Source organism: Gadus chalcogrammus, chromosome 7 (genome assembly GCF_026213295.1).
Source record: "Gadus chalcogrammus isolate NIFS_2021 chromosome 7, NIFS_Gcha_1.0, whole genome shotgun sequence".
Lineage (NCBI taxonomy): Eukaryota > Metazoa > Chordata > Actinopteri > Gadiformes > Gadidae > Gadus > Gadus chalcogrammus.
In genome coordinates, this window is record NC_079418.1 from 1,583,060 (window position 1) to 1,600,581 (window position 17,522).

The window sequence follows — 17,522 nt, forward strand, 5'->3', positions numbered from 1 at the left end:
ATGGAAGCTGCCATTGAAGCTCAACGTCGGCAGTTGAAAAAAACTAGAAAATCAGAGAGACATTGATGCTATTCAAGCAAAGCTGAATGTTAACACTGAAGATGTAACAAAAGTAAAGGTTGGATCATGCAGTCCTGTAAGCAGCAAAGTTGATGATGCAAACTCATTCACTCACTGCATCTCAAGTCAAGAACGTTAAGCTGTAAAAAACGAGACATCCTTAGTCCAGGCATTACAGGAATCATTAGCTCTCACTCGCCTTCCAACCCAGAACCTACCGTATTCTCAGGTGATCCTCTGAGGTTCATAGAATGGAGCACAAGCTTTGAGGGTCTTATATATAGTAACTTATAATATACATGTATAGGTATTTATAATGTAATATAAATTGTTTATAGTATATATATATATATATATATATATATATATATATATATATATATATATATATATATATATATATATATATATAAAATTGTATACAATTATATATATAATTGTTTACAATATTTGTGTGTGATTATATTGACTATTTATAAATATACGTAGATATATATGCGTAGATATATATATATACACACAATTATTCAATTATTCAGTATTCTGTATTCATATTTGTATGCATTATTATAGCTTGCATTATACTGTTGGTTATACATGTTGGTGACATCTATCTAAGCTAAATTGATCTATTAAAGGGACTCTGACCTTTGTTGCATTTGAGAATTACAGCACATTCAAATCATCCCGCCTTCCTCCAATGCCCCACCCCCTAAGCGTACAAAACTAAGCGTTATTTTTAGAGTACTGTAACGACCTCGCCGGTGACATAATGATGTCGAGTCATTAGTAGTTGAAGGTAGTTTTAATGAACCAAAACCAGGTCACTGAAACCCGTAACATTGTAACCAACGGCAGAAAACCGACACAAAACAAACCCCGGTTACCCCGGCAACCCCCAACACGGTCTCACTCGCGTGCAGGCCCCCACCCTCCTGTTCTTCCAAGGCCCTCCCCCAGCTGACCTAATGATTCGCCCCCACGCTGATTGACAAGAAGAACATTACAATACATACACATAGAACAACTGGCATAGCGGACAACGAAATATAATGTAACACATAACACACAAACTATTTAACTGTCCCAGGGTCGCTACAGTACAAAAGTTCTAGACTCCCATGGGTTATGTTTAGACTCCCAGGGGTCATAATATCTACCAGGGGTCTAGTAAACAAGAAGTCCGAAGAAGACGCGTCTGAGTCCGAAATGGGTCCCGTAATCGGACTGAGTGGTGCGGTTGGGTGCCAACGTTCTGGAGGTCTTCCTGTAGCTCCAGAGTAGCGGGACAACGTCGCGTCTGAGTCCGAAATGGGTCCCGTAATCGGACTGAGTGGTGCGGTTGGGTGCCAACGGTCTGGAGGTCTTCCAGTAGCTCCAGAGTAGCGGGACAACGTCGCGTCTGAGTCCGAAATGGGTCCCCTAATCGGACTGAGTGGTGCGGTTGGTTGCCAACGGTCTGGAGGTCCTGAGAATCATCCAGGGGAGCGGGACCACTTGGCTTCTGAGGCCGAATCGGGTCCCCTTGTCGGACTGAATGGTGCAGTTGGTGGCCAACAGTCTGGAGGTCTTCCTGAGGCTCCAGAGGAGGGTAACTCTGTGATTCTGAGTCCGAGATGAGTCCCCTAATCGGACTGAATGGTGCAGTTTCAGTACGCCGTGGACCACTTTGGTCTGCCATCGTCAGTCGCTACGGTCGCTACTCGCTACTGTCTGCCGTGGAATCAAAACAAACCCTCTAGTTGAGGACGCGCCTTGATGACGCGGGCCCGAATGCGCCACAAGAAGCAGACGGAAAACCTTATATATCCATGCAGCAAACAGACAGGTCTGTCGGCCAATAAGGTCATTCGGTCCGAAGAATTTTATTGGTTGAAGTTTTCACTAAATATTATGAGAGTAAAATAAATGTTTGTTTTTACTCCTGGTGGGTCTGTCTTGCATATTAGAGTGTTATTACCTTATTAATACCAATTTAACCTTATCCAAAAAAAGTGTAAAAATGCAACAAAGGTAAGAGTCCCTTTAAGGGGTAGGACTAGATACGTTTTGTTACTTCCTCCTACCCCCTTTCGAGCATGTAGAAAGTTTATTTTTAAATTTTACTTCTTTTGTTTGTTTTTTTGTTGTCTCTTTTATTTTTTATTTCATCTATTAATAATCGAAATATAATCATTAATTGATTAATAATCATGTTTTTTTATTGCTTGCATGTTCGAAATAAAGACAATCAATCAATCAATCAATAGAGAGACAATGCTCCGACCCTGCAGAGAGGCTGTTCTACCTGCAAAGGTACATAGCAGGGGAGGCAAAATCCTTTCTAGAAGACAGCTTCTACAGGTAAGATGAGGAAGCCTATCAACAAGCATGGGATAGGTTGAACGCAAGATATGGTCAGTCCTTCGTAGTCCAACAAGCTTTCAGAGAGAAACTAAATACGTGGCCAAGGATTGGTGGAAAAGTGTTCGTCAAACTGAGAGAATTCAGTGATTTCCTGCAAACATGTAGTAGCGCCATGTCTCATATGAAGGGCCTACAAGTTCTGAATGACTGCGAGGAGAACCAGAAAATGCTGGCCATGCTTCCCGAATGGGTGACGTCCAGGTGGAACCGCTACGTCACGGAGCAGCTGGATCGAGGCAGGACTGTCCGAGCTTTCATGAGTTTGCTTCATACATCGCTATAGAGGCACGTATTGCATGTAATCCAGTGTCATCCTTACATGCTTTAAGGCACTCCACAGTGAGACCAGTATGGGAGGTGAAGCACTCAAAAGCAAACACGTTTGCCACAAACATATGAAAGCTCCAGTTCTATCAAGCTTCACATCCATTCCAGACCTTGGTGAAATGCAGTTGAGAGACACGGAGAAATCAAAGAAATGTATCACACCACTGCAAAACTCAAACATGACTAAGTGTATTTGTTGTGGTGAAAACCACTCCATACAAAGATGCAGAAAGCTAACCGAAATGTTTATAGAAGAAAAGAAAAAATGCATACACGAAAATAAATTGTGTTTTGCATGTCTAAGAAAAGGTCACAGCTCTAAAGACGGTAGAAACAGAGCCATGTGTGGCATATGCAGAAAGAATAACCCAACTCCACTGCATGAAGATCGTTTCTCAGCAGACTCAAGGTGAAGTGCGGTTGAGGATAGTACATCCTCATTATCATGCTGCATGAATGGAGAAGGTGGGGGCACATCTATGATCGTGCCAGTGTGGATCTCAGCACCTAACGCTCCTAATAATGAAACCCTAGCATATGCCCTGCTGGACACTCAAAGCAGTCACACATTTGTGGATCAAGAGCTGTCTGAAAAGCTTCAGGCAGCGATGGAAACTGTGAAGCTGAGATCTCCACCATGATGGGGAAAGATTCAGTTGTGAAGAGTCAAAGAGTATGTGATCTCAAAGTCAGAGGTCTCTCCTCAAACATTTCCATCAGCTTACCTCCAGCCTACATGATAGATTTCATTCCTCTCGAACGCACACATATCCCCATTTGTCAAACAGCCCAAAAATGGAAACACCTTGTCAACATGGCCGAGGAGATACCCCCATTAATGGACTGTGGTGTGGGATTATTGATTGGCTATCCTGCTCAAGAGCGCTAATACCAAGAAAGGTCATCACTGGGGGTGATTGCTAAGGATGTGACTAGACTTTGCCATCGGGTATCTGCAAGAGAGCTACCACATGTAACAACATCTTCTATCATTAAGGCTCTTGAGTCCGACTTTGCAGACACCAAATAAGGCGACAAATGCATGTCTCAAGAAGATATTTTCTTCCTGCAGATCGTAAAGGGAGGAATCCAGCAAAACGAGCTTGGCCACCAGGAGATGCCTCTTCCCTTTAAAGTACGTCCTGACCTACCAGATAACAAGAAGCTGGCTTTGGCTTGGTTGAAGCACCACAAAAGGAAGCTGGACAGAGACTCCAAGTTCAAAAATGACTATGTGAGGTTTATGGAAGGTGTTTTCAAGGACGGTGATGCAGAGAAAGTAGACATCCAACCAGAGCCTGGGAAAGTCTGGTACATCCCACATCAAGGAGGTTACCACCCCAGGAAACCAGACATGATTCGGTTGGTTTTCGACTTCTCTGCAAAGTACGAAGGCACCTCATTAAATGATCATCTGCTAACAGGACCCTTACAAATGGTCTCACAGCTGTACTGTGTCGCTTCTGTAAACAACCCATTGCAGTCACGTGCAAAGTGGATTTTTTTTCCAAAGGTTTCATGTCAGCAAAGAAGACTGAGACTATTTGCGATTTCTCTGGTAGGAAAATGGAGACACAATCTCAGAACCCTCAGAGCACCGCATGAAGGTGCATCTGTTTGGAGCATCGTCTTCCCCTGGCTCCGCCAATTATGGCATGAAACACCTTGCCAGTCAAAATGAGAAAGAATGCCCCTCTGCAGCTAGCTTCATCAGGAAGCATTTCTACGTTGATGATGGCCTCATAAGCGTGAAATCAGTCGGTGAGGCAATTTAGTTAGCAAGGGAAGCTCAAGCTCTGTGTGCCAAGGGAGGGTTGCACCTTCACAAATTCCTTTCCAATAACCAAGAGGTAATGGACTCCTTCAACATTGAAGAATGTGCTGTAGAGGTGAAAAATGTCCATCTCAAACATGATGAATTACCAGTGCAAAGAGTGCTCGGTGTACGATGGAACAGTGGACACGACGAGGGATTCTTTCGATCATGGCCTCTCTATACAACCCTTAAGGGTTTTTAGCGCCATTCATCCTTTAGGGTAAAAGAGTGCTGAAGGAGATGTGTCGGAGAGGTACGGGTTGGGACGAATCACTGCCCAGGGTAAGATGGGAGACTTGGATGAAGGATTTGGAAAACCTTGAGAGGATCGAGATACCAAGATGCTTCACACCCGACGGCTTTGTGAGGTCCAGAGAGCTGAACTGCATCATTTTTCTGATGCGAGCAGTCAAGGGTATGGCCATTGCTCTTATATCAGGCTGTTGAGCAAAGATAAAATGCATTGCTCCTTGGTCACGGGCAAAGCGAGAGTCGCGCCAACCAAAATAGTCACCATACCGAGGTTGGAGCTAACTGCTGCAGTAACTTCAGCAGAAGTGAGCAACATGTTGAGGGAGGAGCTAGAGCTCAAGATTGATGAAGAATATTATTGGACTGATTCTCATGTGGTTCTCGGCTACATCAACAATGAAGCGCGAAGGTTCCATGTCTTTGTCGCAAACCGCATCTAGAGAATTTGAGAAACCACTGACCTAACCTAAGTTTTTATGGGAAAGAGAGATAGCCGCAAACCAGGTTACATCAGATCTACTGGTGGGAGATCCAGAGGTAAGGATTACACAGGTACTAAAACTGAGGCTGCCAGGCCATTTGACATCGAAGGACCCGTCACGGTTCTCAAGATGGATCATAGCAGTCAATGTTATTGCTCGTATCCAACGTTTGGCTAAGAAAATGTCACGGTCTGTCCGTCACGCCCCTTTCACCCTCGCAGCTGGGCTGCGTCAGGTGGTTAGTGGAGCCTTTAAGTTGGCTGAACACTGTTCACCTGTTGCCAGATTGTCTTTGCTGTTAGGTTCATGCAAGTCTCTCCAGCTTTTCACCTGTTTCCTGTTCCCGGTTTCCCGATCCTGCCTGTCCTCGACTACGTTCCCCGCCTCGTCCTTCTGGATCCTCGTTCGCCTGTCTCCTGTCCCGGCTTCAAGACCCTGCCTGTCCCCGACGACGTTCCCCGTCTCGTCCTTCTGGATCCTCGTTCGCCTGTCTCCTGTCCCGGCTTCACGACCCTGCCTGTCCCCGACTACGTTCCCCGTCTCATCCCTCTGGATCCTCGTTCGCCTGTCTTCTGCCCCTGTTTCCCGATCCTGCCTGCCCCCGACTACGTTCTCCGCCCCGTCCCCGTTGATTTGCTTGACGAAGTAAAGATCGGTCTCCTCAGTGGAGCGTGACAGAAAATCAAGACCACATAACCTTTAAACGTCGAAGAGAGAAAGCAAGCTCGCACAACACGATGCCTTCCAGAGGAGTTGAACATGCTCAGCCAGAAATCAGGAAAGCTGCCTTGCAGCCACCAACTCTATCTGCTTGACCCGTTCCTCCAAGAGGGAATAATGAGGGTGGGAGGTAGACTGAGGAAGGCATCTGCGCCTCTGGAGTTGAAACACCCAGTAATCCTGCCTAAAGATGGCGCTGTCACAAGGCTCATCATTACTCATCATCATGACAAAGTACAACATCAATGCAGAGGACAAACTCTCAATGGATTGAGAGCCAATGGTTACGGGATAGTTGGTGGAAGTAAAGCGGTAGCCCAACACATCAGGCAGTGTGTACGGTGCAGGAGGGTGCGTGCACCGCCAGAGGAACAACGGATGGCGGACTTACCGAGTGACCGTGTTGAGCCTACCTACAGCACCGTTCACTTACTGCGGCATGGACTGCTTCGGTCCTTTTCACACCAAGCAGGGTCGTAAAGAACAGAAACGGTACAGCCTCTTCTTGTGATGGAAAATCCACATATTGTATTGTTTTTGTCTATCTTTGAACTTAAGTTTTGTTGCTATTATGTGTGATGCATATATATTGCCTGCCTTCTCGCCTCCTTGCGGGCAATGTAATCTGTTTCCATGCAATCCTTTGATGTGTGGGCCTGTTTCTCGACCCCCTGGCTAGTGTCGAGGAAGCAAAAGGTTACATGGCACGACCGCTATCCCCTTCAATGGCATCCTGGGGAGCTTCGATTGTGAAGATTACCATCAGGTAAACAAAAGGCTTTTGGTTTATTGGGGGGCAGACCCCCTCCAGAACCCGACCCAAGTGAATAAGAACTCATTACTTGGAACACTCTGTGGACTCCCGAGCATACCTTTAGAGTATGAAGTAACACGCAGGGCGAATTCCCATCTGAGGCCTCCGATTATTGTAGTGTATGCCTGTTATGTTGTTTGTTGATGCATGTTGTGATGTATCTTTGTTCGTACTTTTATTACAAATATATATGACCACCATATTGTCTACAAGTATTGTGTGCTTTTTGCATCTAAATATCTCATCTGTCTTAGACTCAAACTCTTTTGCCACGACACTCTTCAAATGTCTTCGTTCCAGGGCAGTGCACATCGAGATGTTAGAGGATATGACGACCGACGCGTTCATCAATGCCTTACGATGCATTGTCGCTATTGGTGGTAGTCTCAGTAGTGATGCCAGTAACGCGTTACTTAGTGAGGCGTTACTGGACTTGGACCACTTTTTTCAGTAACGAGTAGTTATTATTATTATTTTTTTAATCATCATGAGAGCCATATGGGATTTTACAAAGCACTGATATATTCTGTACTTTGTACAAGTTAGAAGTAGCTAATTATAGAATTCAAATTAGTTTCATTGTTGATGTTAGTAAAAAATACATTGGACATTAGTAAACCAATTGATGATTTTATGTGTGTTCATTGTATAATTTTGAGTCGCATTCACCAGTGTTTCCGCTAGAAGAAATTGGTGCCGGTCATGTGACCGGGAAGGTTTCATTTTACCAGTGAAATTGGAAAAAAATCTGTCGGATATTGTCCGTGTTTATTGCACTTAAAAAAATGTATAGGCATGCTTTATACAGAAAAAGAAGTGTGTGATCATATTTTGATTCGCCATGGTTGTTAAATGCCGGTACTCCGCAAAGCTTGCTGCCGGCTTTCGCTAGCTGGCCGGGTTTAGTTCATAAACCTACGGTAGTCTATAGCGATCAATTTGAGCGAGTGCACGAAATGTAACAACTTATTTATTTTATCACACAGGCTACGCTACAACCTTCGCCCGTTTCGGCTCCGTGTGGACGGGGCCTTATTTCCAATCGGTCATTCTGACCGGAGACATTTAGAATTTTCGGTCCTCCTCATTTTTTTTCCGGTCAAAGACCGGTAATTCCCGGACAACGGGAACTCTGGTATTCACATTAAATTGTGATTGAACTATCACCAAATGCCATGGGTTTCGGCTTCTGACTTTAGAATATTATATATCGATGTCATACTGACGAATACCCCCCCATACATCATGCTGAACCTATGTCTCCTGCTTGCTTCGCCCCAGCTTGTCATCTACCCCGTGTCCCAGTAAAACCTCTTTCCTTTACCCCGTCTCTGCCTCCCTGTGTCCAGCCCTTGGGACCCCTCGCCACGCTCCTTCACACTAACAGTGCAAGCAGGCCAATAGCAACCAAGCGCGCAGTCCTTCCTCCCTCAATTTAAAAACCACCAGCCGCCACTGGTACACATACGTAAACATACGTATAACTATGTACTGATACTTAAACGTACATACACATAGATAAACAAACATACTAATATACACACACAGTATGTGAAATGTGTGTGTAATGGCAGTACAAGTACAAAATCTTCAATAATTGTACGATTTCTATTTTCTATTCCTGTCCTATTTCACATTCCTTACACTTGTCCATTAAGTTTGCACATCTGAGTTATAGTTTGTTGTTCAGTGGTTTGAGGCTAGGTTCCATTGGACAACACACATGGCTGGTTGTCTTCTTCCGGTAGAAACTAAACGTCAATGGACTTAAAAAACACCTCTGTCACGTCATGACACCCACAAAAATTTGGGAACGGTTCACAGAATTTGTGGTTCGGTTCATATCACGGTTTTGGGTTCACTACGTTTTGGGTAAAGCAGGGGGTGACACAAGTGACCATAAAATAAAGTACTCATATAAACATGTAGTGACACACACACACACACACACACACACACACACACACACACACACACATATATATACACTAGGGCTGTAATGATACGCGTATCGAAACCGAAATCGCGACACTCAAAGCCACGAACCTGTCTCGCGGTGTGAGAAGGCAGAAGCGCGATATGACCTTTCTAACTCTCCGGTCAAATTGTCAGATTAAAATTTGCTAATAATTGTCTAAATAATAGTCTGCTGACAGCGCACCCTCCTATGCCGTAAATCTGCGATGAGATGGCCTCTCTGTGATGACAGCTCTCCGTGGCTACGGAGGATTGCATTTCTCCACAGCCGTCGAAGTCCTCATATGCGATATGAACGACATTTATCCAGAGAGGGCCAAGCGCGAAAAAAATTGCCTCTGTGATCCTGTCTCCATTGTTTTGTGTGATTTGACTGGCAGTTTGTCTGCTTATAGGTCGGAATGAAGCGGCCACCAATTATTGACATGATGGGTACTTTATTCTACCGGACTCGTTCGCTTCTTCACTAGACACACACGTTACCGCTCCCTCTCCTCGCTCGTCCACTCACTCGCTGACGTCACTCACACACGCATACGCACACTGCCAATCTCGCGCACACACATATGCTACTCGTAACACTATGCCTCGTTATTTCGACGTTCATGTTAGACGTTCATGTTTTTCCCCATCTATTGAAAGTTAGGCTATTAAACATGTTGCATTCTATACAGCCTGATTATGTCATTATTTAAGCTACATAGCCTAATAAGAAGCGCTAATAAGGATATTTGACCAACCAAACAGCAAAAAGCATCCTCCAACTGCAATCTTTGGTTATTTCTTTATTAATTTGGCTATACTTTAATAGTACTCTTTCTGTTCAAATCTGTTCAGTGTTCCAAATTATTTGTTATTAAATGAATATATCAACAACAATGTTATGAATATATCAACAAGAATGCTATGAATATAGCAACAATGTTATGAATACATCAACAACAATGCTATGAATATATCAATAACAATGCTATGAATATATCAACAACAATGCTATGAACACATAAACAACAAGCATCTCTCCTTGGATCCAGAACTTACCAAAGACAAGCAGCTCAGCGGTGTGATTGGCCGTGCCAGCGCTGTTGCTTGCCATGCAGCAGACCGTGTTCACGCCATACCTCACTCCTCTGACGAAGAGGAACCCCCTCTCCACCCAGGCCTCTGATTGGTTGTCTGTGCCATTTCTCTCCAGGGGCCGGCCATTGTGGAGCCACTCTACTGTGGGCTCCGGCGTGCCGCTGGCATTGCAGGTGAAGTAGGTCGTTTGGCCCACGGGCAACACGTGGGTAGGAGAGTGGAACTCTGTGATGCTGGGGGCCTCCTCCACCTCCTCTGTGGGCATCACTGAACCTGAAGAAACCAGGAGGAGAGAAGAAGCATAAGACACTCCCTTCATTCTATCCCAACACCTGTCCACTAAAGGGCGACCCAGGAGTTTCACACCAAGTATTCTCGCCTGCCTTTTCAAACATGATTGAATAACACAGCAGTGTCAAACCGGTCCATTTTTGCCTTAGGTAGAACTGTAAACCTCACTCTATTGAGCGCATAACAAAAACGAGCGCCACTGTACTCTACTGCTCCCCCTGCTGGAAGAGGAGCCTAACAACACCTGCAGTACCACCATACTGCCACAAGGGGACATCCTTTATTTTGGTTAGTAGTTTAACACTGTTTATGCTGTGTTAGCCTGACAATAAATATATATATATATATATATGTATATATATATATATATATATATATATGTAAGGAGGGATGTTCAAACATAAATCACAAAAGCCAAGAGTATTTTTGAATGAAATAACATGATCAATTTAATAACTCTCATAACTTCTATAAAACCCTCACCGAGTTCATCCATTAAGTGCTCTCTCCCCTCCGTCCAAGGTGTTGCTGAGTCTAGGACAGGACAGAGGAGTAAAGAAGATATGAGCTCTAAAACAGAATGACATCCTAACATAACAGGACCCACAGCGAACCCAACACAAAGTCCATCCCCCTGAAAGAAAACATGCATTTACAATTAATATTAATATAAATACTAATTATTATACCGATAACATTTATTGTGATTATTTACATTTACATTTAGGGCATTCAGCAGACGCTTTTATCCAAAGCGACTTACAATAAATACATTTGTCATAAGTAGTTAAACAATATATCGCTGTCGGTACAGTAAAGATGTTCATAGCACCAAGTGCAAGACCTAATAATCGCTAGGCTAACCCATTCCCACAATAATAATAATAATAATATCAATAATAATATTACTATTTTTACTTCGATTATTATTTTTATCTTTTTCAGAATAATATGATTTAGACTCACTGAAATGCAGGGAGATTAGGAGAACACTCAGCAGTCCGAATATCAGCAAGACAATGTTGCAGGACTTTAGGGCTGTTCAGGAACAGAACACACACACACACACACACACACACACACACACACACACACACACACACACACACACACACACACACACACACACACAGGGGCGGCCTTCCCTACAGGCGGGTTAGGCGGCCGCCTAGAGCGCCATCTAGAGGGGGAGCGCAAAATAATGCGCCCGAAAAAAAAAAAAGTTTTTTTTTTTTTTCTCCCTCCTGGCTCATATTTTTGCGCCCCTTCTATATCTCCAACCAATATTTTGACATTAAAAAAAATAAATCTAACATTAGGGTAAAATGAGCCAAAAATCGAAAACGGAAGGGGAACCTACCTCCTTGGTTTCGTCAGAACATGCTAGTACTATAAGGCGTTTGGTTAGAGTGTTTTCAAGAATCGAGAATCAAGAACGAAATCAAGAAAATGAAGAGGCAAAAGCTATCCGGGGCGCAATTTTTTCCTCCGTGGATTTTATTCTTGAATTAATGTTTGTTCATCGTTGCGATCAATGTTGTGTTTATTTGAAAGAAATGCAGTTACAGGGCAAAACAGTTTTTCAAGGTTGCAATTCAGTTTTCGTGGGGAATTAACCAACTATTTTATTTATTTTTATTTATTTATTTATTTATTTTTGCGGAGGGGGGGGGGGGGGGGGCGCCAGGAGTGAAGCTCGCCTAGAGCGCCAAATGTGCTGGGGCCGCCCCTGCACACACACACACACACACACATACACGTTTACCATACCAACAGGGGACTATCGGTTTTCATCGACCAAGTGTGGACCTCTATTTCTGGTCATTTAAAAAATACAAAAACATAATACAGAGTTTAGTTTTAAGTTATTTTGTCATAATATAACTTCAAATGTGTTTTTTTTATTTCTTTTAAAGAAGTTGCCAAGAGGGGACTTGAATACTTAAGCGATATTTACATATCAAAGAGGGGACTCCATTCACTGCAGCAAGGGAGCTCTCTGTGCCTATTGTTTCACTCAATGAGTGTTTGCCAACTGCAACTGTTGCTTCTGTCAGTGCGTTTACATGGGAAAATATAAAAGATGGTCCCCATTTGGATTGTAAAACATGACATGACAAGTCCCCTGTTAAATGGTATCGGGCGACCCTCACACTCCTGCATGGATCTATTCATGTGTGGAAAAGAATAAATGTAATCCTCATCAATAATCAGAAACATCTTTTAAGATATATTTAGAAGGGTTAAAAGATGTGCGTTTAATTTGCAATTTGCAAGTTAAATATGGACAATAATGCGATTAATCATTAATTATTTTTATTGATTGACAGCCCTAGTTAGCATTGTTATCTATACGTCTTTTTTTCTCACGAAAAAAAGTCTCTTATGAACTATGGAAGAACTGTCTAAAGGCTCTATGGCAAATTATTTATTTTTTACTATAGAGAAAGCAGTTAACAATTTTTTTCTAACCTAATGAATACATAAATGCTGGAGTGTAAGTGTCGCTCCATACCATTGAACAGGGGACCAGTGTCATTTTGTACAGGCAAAGAGGGGACTTCTGTCATTCTGTACAATCCAAGTGGGGACCATTTTTTCTGTTTGACGGCACAAAGTTAAAAACAAAATTCTACACATCAAACTTTCTTTGATGGTCTGTATACTATTGTGCAGGTTCTGACATATGCTGTAGGTAACTCCATCAAAAAGACAGATGATAGTTTTAAGGCGGTTCAAGTGCAGGGAACAGCGATTGTCGATTGATTGAAACGTGATAAATTGTGGTAGTTAAAACTGAAGTCATGTTATTGTGGAAAAATATAATCTAGAAAAAACTGTCCCATACATAAATTCACATTCAAAGAACAGACAAACTTTGTGCTCTAAAATATAAAAGATGGTCCCCACTTGGATTGTAAAACATGACAGAAGTCCCCTGTTAAATGGTATGGGGCGACCCTCACACTCCTGCATGGATCTATTCATGAAGTGTGGAAAAGAAAAAATGTAATCCTCATCAATAATCTATGATCATCTTTTAAGATATATTTAGAAGGGTTAAAAAATGTGCGATTAATTTGCAATTTGCAAGTTAAATTTGGACAATAATGCGATTAATCACGATTAAATATTTTAATTAATTGAAAGCCCTAGTTAGCCCTGTTATATAAACGTTTTTTATCTCATGACAAAATGTCTCTTTTGAACTATGGAAGAACTGTCTAAACTGTCCAAATTATTTATTTTTTTGCGATAGAGAAAGCAGTCAACCATTTTTTTCCAACCCATATGTATACATAAATGCTGGAGTGTAAGTGTCGCTCCATACCATTTAACAGGGGACCAGTGTCATTTTGTACAGGCAAAGAGGGGACTTCTGTCATTCTGTACATTCCAAGTGGGGACCATCTTTTCTGTTTGCAGTTTTTCTCAGTCGCTTTGGTAAATTTCTCAGATCAGAAATGAAATTTGAAAAGCAGTAAGTGCATTTCTCAAAACAATGCGTTCAAATAGCAAAACACCATGGATTACCTGCAAAAGCCAGTCTCTTGCTCAAAATCCTTAGTTCATCTCTCAAAAGTAAATATCTGTTTCAATGAACATGTCAGTGCCATCAGAATGACAAGTCCTTGCGTCATTGTCTACGGATAAGACAGTCAAATTGCTTAGTCATGTTGTCAATATAACAGTGTACTCTTGAGGGATAATCTGATGTAAACTATGGCTAAAGTTTTGAAGACAATTATTGTAAATTGTAAGTTACACCTTAGTGTATGTGGGAGATTGATTGCAAGAGACTGGACAAGATTCACATTTACGCTTTGACTGTTTGTACTGCAATTTGTTGACAGACCATGTCATTGCTAGAAATGTGAACATAAATCTCCTTAGGGAAAACTGTACATGCATTGCTGTCGGAATTACAGTGCAGTCATCCTACAACTCCTGACGTTCCTGTGTGTTGGGCCACAAATTCTCAGACAATTTACTGTAACATTGTGTTGTGCTCCAGCTATATACTTGCCAGTTCATGGTTCAGGAGATGCACCTTTGAGCTATTGGTTGATCGTTGGTTGAACTAACACTTCACACATTTCCCTTCTTTAGAAAAAGGCAAGATTCAACTGGTAGCAATTGACCAATTCAGGATAGATTTAGAAAAAATAACAAAAAAAAGAGTCTAAGGCCAGTGTATAGAAATGTATAGAAATATGCTTGACATATTATGACAACTTGTTCAACCATTTTGCATGCAAAGACTTATGCAATGAACTAATACCTAAATGTTGTGGGGGTGAGACTCTTCCATAGAGACCATTACAATACATTTTGATCAACATGACATAAGCAATTGATAATGTAGGAAAGAGCAGAGAATTGTACATAATCATGTGCATGGATGTACCAAAGCATTCGCAACGTTTTCAAATAAATGTTTAAGGGTGTTTTAATAAATGTTTTTTTCATGTGCACAAGTGACACACTGATGTGAAAATTGAACAGGTAGTTTTGAGAATTTCAATTCTGATCTGAGAAATTAACCAAAGCGACTGAGAAAAACTGTAAACTTTCTTGAATGGTCTGTATACTATTGTGCAGGTTCCGACATATGCTGTAGATAACTCCATCAAAAAGACAGGTGATAGCTTTAAGGATGTTCAGGTGCAGGGAACAGCGATTGTTGCTTGATTGAACCGTGATAAATTGTGGTAGTTAAAACTGAAGTCATGATATTGTGGAAAAATATAATTTAGAAAAGCTTTTAGAGCAGAAAAAACATAAGTTCACATTCAAAGAACAGACAAACATTGTGCTCTAAAATATGAAAAGATGGTCCCCACTTGGATTGTAAAACATGACAGAAGTCCCCTGTTAAATGGTATGGGGCGACCCTCACACTCCTGCATGGATCCATTCATGAAGTGTGGAAAAGAATAAATGTAATCCTCATCAATAATCAATAATCATCTTTTAAAATATATTTAGAATGGTTAAAAAATGTGCAATTAATTGGCAATTTGCAAGTTAAATATGGACAATAATGCGATTAATCACGATAAAATATTTTAATTGATTGACAGCCCTAGTTAGCCCTGTTATGTATACATTTTTTTTTCTCAGGACAAAATGTCTCTTATGAACTATGGAGGAACTGTGTGAAGGCTCTATGGCAAATTACTTATTTTGTACTATAGAGAAAGCAGTTAACAATTTTTTTCTACCCTAATGAATACATAAATGCTGGAGTGTAAGTGTCGCTCCATACCATTTAACAGGGGACCAGTTTCATTTTGTACAGGCAAAGAGGGGACTTCTGTCATTCTGTACAATCCAAGTGGGGACCATCTTTTCTGTTTAACAGCACAAAGTTAAAAACAAAATTCAACACATCAAACTTTCTTTGGTCTTTATACTATTGTGCAGGTTCTGACATATGCTGTAGGTAACTCCATCAAAAAGACAGATGATAACTTTAAGGCGGTTCAAGTGCAGGGAACAGCGATTGTTGATGGATTGAACCGTGATAAATTGACTGTTTATCAAGCACTCCTTCACACGACTGTTGTGAAGGAGTGCTTGAACGCCGCTGCCGAGACGTTATTTGAAGGTAAACAAAGGGATGAATTTTGTGAAAAAATCAAGCAAATCCCAATGTGAGCTGCAACGACAACCAGAAAATCCGAAATGTTATCAGATGACGCACTGTCACAGCTTCATGCGGCTGTTCAGAGTGCCCCATCCTTAGCCATTGATGAGTCTTCAGATGTAACGGAAAATGCCCAGCTTTTGGTTTATGTGCGATTGTTTCATCAACACAAGAAAGATCTGTGAGGACCTGTTGGGTCTAACACCACTTGAGACACGGTTTTGCTTACTTGAAATGAAGGCCTAATGCTCTTTTTGTGTTGATTTGAAATGAAGGCCTGGTGTTCCTGTTCTGCTTACTTCACATGTAGGCCTTATGCACTTTTTATGTTTACTTGAATTGCAGGCCTAATGTACCTGTTTTGTTTACTTTAAATGTTAATATTCGTTACTTTGACTTAGTAGTTTTTCATGGTTAAAAGTAAGCTATTTGGAAATTGAAAATAAATACATCTGAAAATATAAGGTAATATGCCGTGTTGATTGTATTTGACAAAAGAAGGCTATTAGAACGTGGTAGGTTCAGACCTTTCTTAGAATGAATTTTTAGTAACTGGACCTTGTTCAATTTTAATTGAAGACCCCTGGCCTAGTGTGAGTGCAGGCCAGAGAACAATGGGGCCAGTTGAGACAGTTAGGTGTGAAAACTGCCAACGGCGTTGGTGTGAGTGCACCCTAAGTAGCATAAAGTATGTAAATACATTCCACATCCCCCCCCCCTCCCTAAAGCAGTATATAATGTGGCGATTTGAAACAAAATGGTATAGTAACAAAATCCTACTGTATCTCTATAGTTAAATTAGTATTTTATTATGATCGGAGCAATTTATTCGAATTCAAAATAATAAACCTGCTAGTTTGATAGTATCTAGATAGTATCTCAGGTAACCATCCCCCCATCACGATACGAGACAAGAGCAACAACCCTCCCCCATCTCTCACTTCTCAGGGGCCACTCACACTAGGGCCGTTTGCCTGTTCCTTGCTGCAGGAAGATTCAGCAAGATTCCCCCCCTTCCCCCTTCCCCCCTCCCCCCGCTGGCCCGTGGTCACACTGCTCCCAAAGGCCGTGGCCTGGGCACGATTGCTCCTTCATACATACGTCATCACGTCGTAATACGATAAATACGTCATCACCAAGCGTGGTGTCCAGCTGCGACTGAGTGCTGTCGTCGGCCCAAATTTCAAGTAAACACTTGACTTCACTATCGCACCAACGTAAACCCACTCGTGAACCCCTTGCCGCCATTGTTTAAAATGATTGTTGTGGGGAAGAAGGGCATGGACCTATAAAGAAAGAAGAGTCTCGCAAGGACTACGTCATCTAGCTCACGTTGGTATGAACAAAGAAGAGCGCTTTTGGAATCTCAATTACGCATCATGCTTTAGCACGTCACTTTATAGACCTAAGGCCTATAGATAGACTGTAAAAGTAGTCAGGAATGGAATATTTCCCTCGTAGTTTAGTTCTGCTCGTATAACATGAGGCCGACTATTTCGTAATTCTGTTGAATTGTTTAAGTTTTCAACAATATTTCGACATCGCAACAGACTGGCTGGGCTTATTATACGGAACATGCATTCAAATTTAGGCTACTACGAGATAATAACTAAAATAGTCTACCGCAAATTCACGGTCATCCGAGGT

At 41.9% G+C, this 17,522-nt stretch overlaps 1 protein-coding gene across 1 annotated transcript in view; it reads right to left on the reverse strand.

The window, feature by feature from the left end:
• Nucleotides 1–6,100: 6,100 nt before the first annotated feature.
• The window catches only part of LOC130386704 (protein enabled homolog), a 43,926-nt gene continuing 32,504 nt past the window's right edge, over nucleotides 6,101–17,522 (reverse strand). Inside the window, exons 10-12 of the mRNA XM_056595716.1 lie at nucleotides 11,192–11,263; nucleotides 10,709–10,759; nucleotides 6,101–10,207 (exon numbers count right to left, since the gene is read on the reverse strand). Of these exons, the coding sequence (XP_056451691.1) occupies nucleotides 9,825–10,207; nucleotides 10,709–10,759; nucleotides 11,192–11,263 (506 nt within the window). The 3' untranslated portion in view covers nucleotides 6,101–9,824. The remainder of the gene's footprint in view (nucleotides 10,208–10,708; nucleotides 10,760–11,191; nucleotides 11,264–17,522) is intronic.